Source organism: Ursus americanus, chromosome 32 (assembly GCF_024610735.1).
Source record: "Ursus americanus isolate L20-20 chromosome 32, mUrsAme1.1.p, whole genome shotgun sequence".
Lineage (NCBI taxonomy): Eukaryota > Metazoa > Chordata > Mammalia > Carnivora > Ursidae > Ursus > Ursus americanus.
Genome location: NC_142158.1, coordinates 2,420,896 through 2,429,062, shown reverse-complemented (window position 1 = coordinate 2,429,062; position 8,167 = coordinate 2,420,896). Strand labels below are relative to the sequence as shown.

Below are 8,167 nucleotides of genomic sequence, written 5' to 3'. Positions count from 1 at the left end.
GTTCTCTTTCTTGATGACGAATTCTGTAATGGAGATAACATGAGCTTATTTGATTTTTAGTAAACCCAGATAGAATAGAAGTATTATATTTAGTGCCAACAACTCTAAAAACATGCCTGTTTTAATTAAACCAACAAACTTCAGGTAGCTTTTATTTATTAAAGATTAATTGTAGATCACGTGGACTTAAAAAACATTTGGGTTACGTTTCTATTATATTCCTGATCATTTAATTTATGTAAGTGCTTAATTTTCCTTAATCCTCCTCTACAAATTGATCTTGGCAGTGCTATCTGGAGGTAGAAAACACCACGTATCTACCACACGGATACATGAACACACAGAGAGATGCAAAGGCAGACCTCTTGTATTCAAGTTTCAAGCCACCAGACGGGCATAATAATTCAAAACTCACTAGTTCATAAGAGAACAGCTGGACCCAGTTTTGTGGCAGATGGAATAAACTGAGGTTAACCGCTCAGATGGCTGAAACTTTTTCTACTGGAATTTGTGAAGACACTGAGGATTTGTATTTGTCCTTGACAAGTAACCTCATGGAAATGGTGGGCTAGATGGGGGGGGGGGGCTTCTAAAAGGTCTTCCCCCCCCCACCTTTTTTTCTTCAGTCTTAGGAATTGGGGGTGATGTAGAAAAGAGTTCTTGAAGAGGTTACAAGCCTTTTGAGATCAATAGGGGAGCTTTGGGAATGGTGGAAGCGAATGGGTAGAACGTGGCCTGCCTTTAGAGCTGCATTTCTCATTTTACAAATTGTAAGGTAAGGAGAATAGCTCCCAATTTCTTGAAGAATTGGCTTGTAACTTAAATGACATCATAGATCCATCTCTCCAGCTTTATTATCCTCCATTTGCTTCTTTCTTTCTGGGTACCTCGGTCTAATTTTAATGTAGGGGGAAGACTTTAAAAAATTCCTACCAGGCTCTGAATATCAGCTTCCAACCTGGTCAACTTTTGACCACAGATCTACTTAAAACAAAATTATTTTAAATGTCTTATCATTTTTCAGCTAGACCAAAAGTACATATTTCTGGCGGTAGGGAATAAGCCCTTTTGGGGGTCAGAGGGATCCCCATAGAGGGTGCATAGGATACTACCTTCCCGAGATCCAGAACCACTCCCAAAGATAGCCAAAGCAAAGAACCAACCACCCGCGTGTCTCCAGCAGAAAGGAAGAAAGCCAAGCTCGGTTCTTAGGACATATAAGAGCCAGGAAGCAATAGCTATTTCTGGGAGAGAAAGAATCAATAACCAATGGGTCTGGATTTGGAAAGGAAGGGACAATGTGAACTTTTCTTTTCCTCTCTCAACTGGGCACTACAGACAGAGATTCAGAAAACCTGTTTCTGGTAAGAATTTTTACCCTTCTCTGGCTTTTGTCTGTCTTTCCAGGATCCCCTCTGTAGGCTCTGATATTTACCAGAGATTCCCCTTGACTGTTTAAGGGGATAATGGATCGGTTTACCAGAAAATCCCTCAGTTTTGTCAATCCTGGGAGGGGCCCAAATTGGAACCCTCCTTTGAAAGTCGGTATGGGGGTGTCTGTAAGGTGATTAATTTGGCAGACTTTTGTTCATAGTCTTGTGAAGGCAGTTCAGACAGAGGACGGCTAGAATGAGCATCCGGTAAAGGCGGGTGCAAGGAAGCCGTGAGAGTTACATCAGTCTTTTGTAGCAGGTACTTCTTTCGTCTTTTTACTTTTTGTCAGCTTTTTTGCAATGAAACTTTCAATGAAACTGGTTTTGGAATTTTGAAGGCTTTGCTTAGAAGCACACTTCTTAAATGATCTTATCTAGTTGGAATGTTCATTATAATAGCGACTATAATTCCAAATTATTCAAAAGTTACCCATTTTTCCAGAAAGGCACAAGAGCCTGGCCCAGGGTCCAGGTAGGTAGGTGGAACCTATCTTGCCTCTGGATTCCCTAAGATATTTTAATCACAAGGGCCCTATTTTCCAATAGCTCTTCTGAAACACTGGGAATTAATGTGCTTTCAGAACAGGATAGGTGACTTCAGGAAGCTTCAAAAACAGAAACAAAAGAGTACTCATCAGGAAAAGTGATGTCTTCATAAAAACAGAAAGGACAAGGCTTTTGAACAGATCCCAAATAAACCCTGCAGAGCTCAAAAAATGCAAAACGAGCAGAACTCAAATCCAGGAGGAAAGTTACCCTCGAACTCCAGGGTTGGGAGAAAGCAAGGAGCTCGATGGACCCAGTGGGTCCTGGCCCATGTTTGCTACCGGCCTCGGAGTTGTTGCGGGGGGGGGGGGTCTTCTCTGGATCCCACTTCTCTGACACCGAGTGATGTCAACCTCAAAAATAAAATGGCCAGTTATTTTATTAGCAAAATGGGTTTCTTTGGGAATAGCAGAGGAATGACAGTGCAGGACAAGCAAACAATGGAAGGACCACAGACAAGTCCAAAGGGACAAAGGGAAGGCCAGCGTTTATTAGGTTTTAGGAGGCAGTTGGGAAGGGTTGATTTGAACAAAAGTTCTCTGGAGAAGAACAGGAGTTTGAGGTTGTGGCAATTTCCCCTTGGCTGCAAGTGTGGTTAGTGCATTGTCTCTGGGGCAGGGAGGCATCTTTCTTCTTACTGGTTATGCAGGACATGAGGAGGGTCACGGTGCAGGAGAGCTCCCTTCACACTCCCCCTGCTCCACTTTAAATGAGGTTTCCTTTATTCATTTTCACGCAGCCACTGTGGCACAGCACCAGAGCCCAGGGATTGAGGGAAAGCAGCGGATGTTTGCTGAGTGGTCACTGGGCCCCAGGCCCTGCTCTAGGGGCTGTATGTGCACCAACCTGTGACCCCACAGCATTGCTCTGGCTAGCAGCAATGTCATGACCTCCCGCTTTCCCATGAGGGCACTTATGAGAAGTCAAGTCCTACCAAAATGGGGATTTCAGAAAACACTCCAACTGTATTTCAGAAATAGTCCCGAAATAGTTTGCGGTCCAAGCTAGATATGTGTGTTTGGAAACGGATCTGAAGGGTGTAGGATCAAGCTTAAAAGAGTGTCAAGATGGATAAGGCCCAAGGTATTGAGATGGGCTCACTCAACAGAGACTGTGAATTCCGTATTTTCGTTTAAGTGGCTGGGAATGGCTCGAACAGCCTGAGAGGTTGATGGACTGAAAGATGAACCCAAATGTGGCCTACACTAAATGCAGTGGAAATGTCAAGAAATCCTTAGTATACTGTAGAGGAAGTTATGAAAGCTCTGAGATTCTTGGAATTTAAAGTATTTCTTATGTAGGATCTGCTTATCCAAACCAGCAGGGCTCCACAACATGTGCCTTTCACCACAGCTGTGACCATGAACTCATGAGTGTGGCCCAGCATCATAAGAGCTTTGTTGGAGTTCTTCCCTACAAATAAAAATTACATCAGGAGTTACTACCAGTAACTGGAATGCCTACATACAGTGGGGATAACTTGAAGCCAGAAAGACAGGTGCCAAGTGATGTCACTTAATCACCAAAAATAAGCACGCCAGCATTACCTTAATGGACATTAATCAAACAGTCTGACTCGCAGAGCTCTTTGGTACCGACTCGTTGATTATGGTTCTGTAGAACTGATGTACGTAAGAGGTCTACTAAAGTCTTACTGGGTCTGGAAAAGGAGAAAAATTCCAGGCCTGGTGAATAGAAACCTGACTTGAATCACTGAAACATCATGGATAATCGTGGATCCTTAATCATTTCCAGACTTGAGCCAGTTCCATGACCCAGAGGCCCTTGAATGTTGGGGAAGATAGATCCCCATGAAGAAACCTACCACATTGTCAAGAATGTACAGTGAGAATCTTCCCCCCAGCCAGCCCCAGAGGGACATGCAGTCATGCACTACAGGGACTGAAGTAGATAAAGGGATAGAATCAGTCTTTTCAGAGATTCATGGTCATTGGCTCCGAACTGACAATGCTTCCTGGAGACTCCAAGTCTCACTATGGATCACCTGTCAGAGGAAGAACTTAGTAGGGTTAGATGATCAATAAAGTTTCATCTCAGGTCCACGGTTTCTTCTAAGAAATCCATTGTCATTTAAGAATTGTGGGTAATACACTGTTTAACTCTGGCTGCTTTCAAGATATTTCGTTTTCAGGGTTACAAACTGGATTATAATTGATCTGGATACAAACATTTTTGAGTCTATACTGCTTAGAATTCTCTTAGCTTTTTGAATCTAGAAGTTTGTATTTCACCAAATCTGAGACATTTTCAGTTATCATCACTTCAAAACTTATGGAAGATTTCACTGGCCTAATTGATGCAGACTTCCCCTTCCTACTCTATTTTACTGGTAACAAAACTATAAATGAGAGGCGAGCGATAGCTGATGGGGCTCCCCGCCATGTCAGGGTGTTCCACACTTCAGTATTCCCAGTTTTTGTTTCCTACCCCCCACTCCTGTCCATGGGTACAATTTAATCATGTGTTTCTCAATCTGAAATTACTTTCTGTAGAAGAGTCTAGATTCAATTTCAATTTCTCAACTCAATTCTAACTTTTCCAAGGGAAGCACAGAATAGCACTTCTTTGAGAACCTAAATGCCAGGCTCTCTGTGATCGTGAATTTTGTGTGTCAACTTGACTGACCTGAGGGATGCCCAGAGAGGTGGTAAAACTGAATTTGTCCATGAGGGTGTTTCTGGAAGAGATTAGCATGTGCTCAATAGACGGAGTAGGGACGCCCTCTCACCCGTCTGTTAGGGGCCCTAATGGAACAAAAAGGAAGGGTGAATTCTTTCTCTCTTCGTGAGCTAGCAAGTCCGTCTTCTCCGGCCCTCTGACCTGGGAGCTCCCGGTTCTCGGGCCCTCAGACTTGGGTACTTAAGCAAGGAGCCCCCTGGTTCTCAGGTCTTTGGACTCATAGTGAGCTATCCCACGGGCTTCCTGGTCTCCAGCTTCACACAGCAGACTGTGGGACTTCCCTGCCTCATCACGGAGTGAGCCAATTCCTGTCATTGCAGAGAGATACATATATATAGATAGAGATATTTCCTACTGATCCCGTTTCTCTGGAGGACCCGGACTAACACACGATCCTAACCGTTTTTGGTCACCAACCACACATCTCCATGTTCATCTGGACACTTTCTATTTTTAGTGCTCAATAATCTCTTCTTCATAATTAATTTTAAAATGTCATTCTTAATTTTATTTCCGACCTCTTCCATCCCTTCCTTTTGGGTCAGTTACCAACGACTGGCTCAGGGAGTGCTTATACTGTCCTGTTCTCTATGACAGAAAAAGATGTCATAGGAAAGTTATGCAAACTAAGAAAAATCGTGTAGTCCTGGCCTTCAGGCACCCACAGTAATATCAGGAAGTTAAGCTCCTACACATATTACAATATAGCATAATAACATAAATAAGTTACTTAAAACTGTGTTGACATGTACAACAAAACCAAAGGGAAGTTTAGTAGAGAAGTAAAAAAACCTCAAAATGATACAAGGGCAATTAAACAGACATGATACAGGCATTCTTAAAAATGGGATGGAAAATCTGTATATCAGTTCTAAGATTTTGTATCGTAAAGATGTGAACTCAGTAAAAGAGCATCAAGTGTTTTTCAAAACAGCTCGAGGACATATCTTTTTGCTGAAATGATGAATTCTACCCAAATACCTATTTAGGTTCCAATTTAAGAAAAATATAGGCCAAATTTCTTATTCAAACTACTGTAGAAACCAAATTATTGTGTAGCTCGCTGATGGGATACCAGTATGAGGCTGCAAGGACCGTGGCAGTGTCAGGGCACTAACAAATATGTCTTGAAACAAGCCACATGTTATTTGCAAAATGAATGTTTTGTTCATCTTTAACAAGATATATTCAAAGATTTTACAGTTTAGAAAATATAGAATGATGTAAAAGGAAATTCTACTTACTTGTTTCACTTACCTAGTTTCTCTGAAACCAGGTAAAACTGTTTTAAGTTTCCTTTGCATTCTTGCAAAAGAAGGAGATAAGATCGAGTTAAAATATTCCATTCCATTTTTGAATACCATTGCTCTTGAATTCCTATCTTTTATTAATTACGAACACACCTTGCTCATCATTCCATGGCAATACACGTTGAGCTCACCCATTCTTTCAGAAGCTCAGTAAAATCCCATTGTACGGCTGGATCCTTTAGGACATATTCACATGGCCAGCAAAACAGCCTGTTTGCTGGATATTTAGTTCATGATTTTTAAAAATCGCCCCAATGTATAATAGTTTTTATACTGTAATTCACATTTGAGCAATCCTCCTAGAAGTGAAACTTACAAGTCAAAGAGAATATACATTAGCATTTTGAAGGAATTTGGCAGATTCTTCTCCTTCCTGTAGGAAGCCTGGTGGTGAAAGAGGCATCTTATAAGCAGGAAAACTGGAATTGGCTTACCCTTCCCGAGGGGGGCGGGATGGACAGAAGAAGGCTCAGTCCCCTGTGTCAGCTCAGGGCTACTGGTCACCAGCTTTGCTGTGTAACATCATATTTTAATTTGTTGAAACTACTCTTCATTTTTTTTTCTCGCTGCCATAAAATGTCTTATTTCAAACTTGCTACCCAAGGGATCAAGGAAACAGTCATTTTCTCAAGTCCTAATGAAAGTGCCAACATTCAGCCAGACGTCCATCTCTGTGAATCAGCACAAATGGGCTGACAATTGCATAACTGACCGTTAAGATTTCTACGATGATTAACATTATGAACTTTTTCTCAACTAAAGACTGTGAATGTAAAGAAATAATACAATCTATCCAATAAAAGAAAAGAAAACAAAGCATCAGAAGGAGAACACTGTGAGCCGCTTGTATCTCGGGGGGGATGTGGTAGAGAACCTTGGGTTTCTGTAGGTAGCGGGCATTCTTGTGGTGCTTATGGAGAATGAGTACCATGTAGACACTGGCCCAGCCCATCAGTCCCAGGAAGAGGAAATCTTGCAGGACCATGAGAATGAGAAACATCCACTTCATTGTCTGGCTTGCTGGTAGGAAGTAACAGTACCTGTCACTTTGACCAAACTGTGAGCTGTTTAGGCTGCTGACATTTTTCATGTAATAGAGTAAGTTCATGCTGAGCAAGGAATTGAGTATCCAAAGGAAGAGGAAAAAGGAAAGGGTACGGCATGTGGATGCTGGCTTGAAGCTGGCCCGCACGGAGGCTCTGGGGCTGATGGTGGTGGCCTGGACCACAGTGAGCAAGCTGGTGGTGCAGATCGACAGGCCTCGGGCCACCCTCTCCAGGTACACAAACGTTTTACAGCCTGTATCATCTGGGAAGTTTCTCAAACCAAAACTTTTTCTTGTTCTTAGTGTTACTTTGGAAAAAAGTATTATGATATTTGTGAAAGCCAAGTAGATGAGAATTAGATGTGTAGATTTCTTTTTCGTGTCCCAAAAGAAAATGCACATATAATTCACAAAAACAAAGATGTTCCCCGCAATGCCAGGTCCAATTGTAGAGAGCAGTAACGTTCCTTTAATAATCATCAGAAACATTTCTTACTTCATGGGCAGAAAGTCTTTGGCTCTAGCAAACACCTCTTGAAGAGAGCAACCGTAACGATGATACGTATCTGCAAAGAATAATGCCTATCAGAGGCCTTTTCTGGTGTATCAGGGACACTGAGCCATGGGTCACGATGAATGTAATGGAGCAGAGTTTTGTCCAAGAACTTTATACGGTCCTTCTGGGCACTCGCTATCAGTGAATCTATGTGGCCTGAAATACAGTCTTGGGGATGAGCATACGACAATCTAAATTTGCAACTAAGATTTTTTTCTGTGCTCCATACCAGCAAAACCAACCTGCTGGTTGAAATCTTTGTATATCTCACATATGTCCAACCTCAGCATGTGCTGAAATGAACCCCAAATTCCCCCAACCTGATGTCAGCCTGTGTTTTCTACTTCGTCATATGATATTACCATCAGCTACCTCCAAAAAAATCTGGGTCTTCTTCTCAACCTCTCCACCTCCCCACGCCCCACAACAGGGACTGAATAACTCCTCCCGCTCCCACGTCTTTCACAGCTCACACACTCAGCCTGTCTCATCTGTGATCGTGCCCCTTCTTGTGTTCAGCATCCACCAAATACCTCCTTTTGATCAGTATAACAGTTTCCTGGCTTGTCTCCTGATC

The 8,167-nt window shown here is 42.3% G+C and overlaps 1 protein-coding gene across 1 annotated transcript; it reads right to left on the bottom strand.

The window, feature by feature from the left end:
* Positions 1 to 6,623: 6,623 nt before the first annotated feature.
* LOC123794151 (putative vomeronasal receptor-like protein 4) lies at positions 6,624 to 7,523 on the bottom strand. The gene has a single exon (XM_045800362.2). The coding sequence runs from the start codon at positions 7,521 to 7,523 to the stop codon at positions 6,624 to 6,626; it is 900 nt and encodes a 299-aa protein (XP_045656318.1).
* Positions 7,524 to 8,167: the final 644 nt, after the last annotated feature.

Bases quoted from the DNA above. Each gene is read 5' to 3' on its own strand.
- LOC123794151 (XM_045800362.2), bottom strand. From the start codon at position 7,523: ATGTTTCTGATGATTATTAAAGGAACGTTACTGCTCTCTACAATTGGA.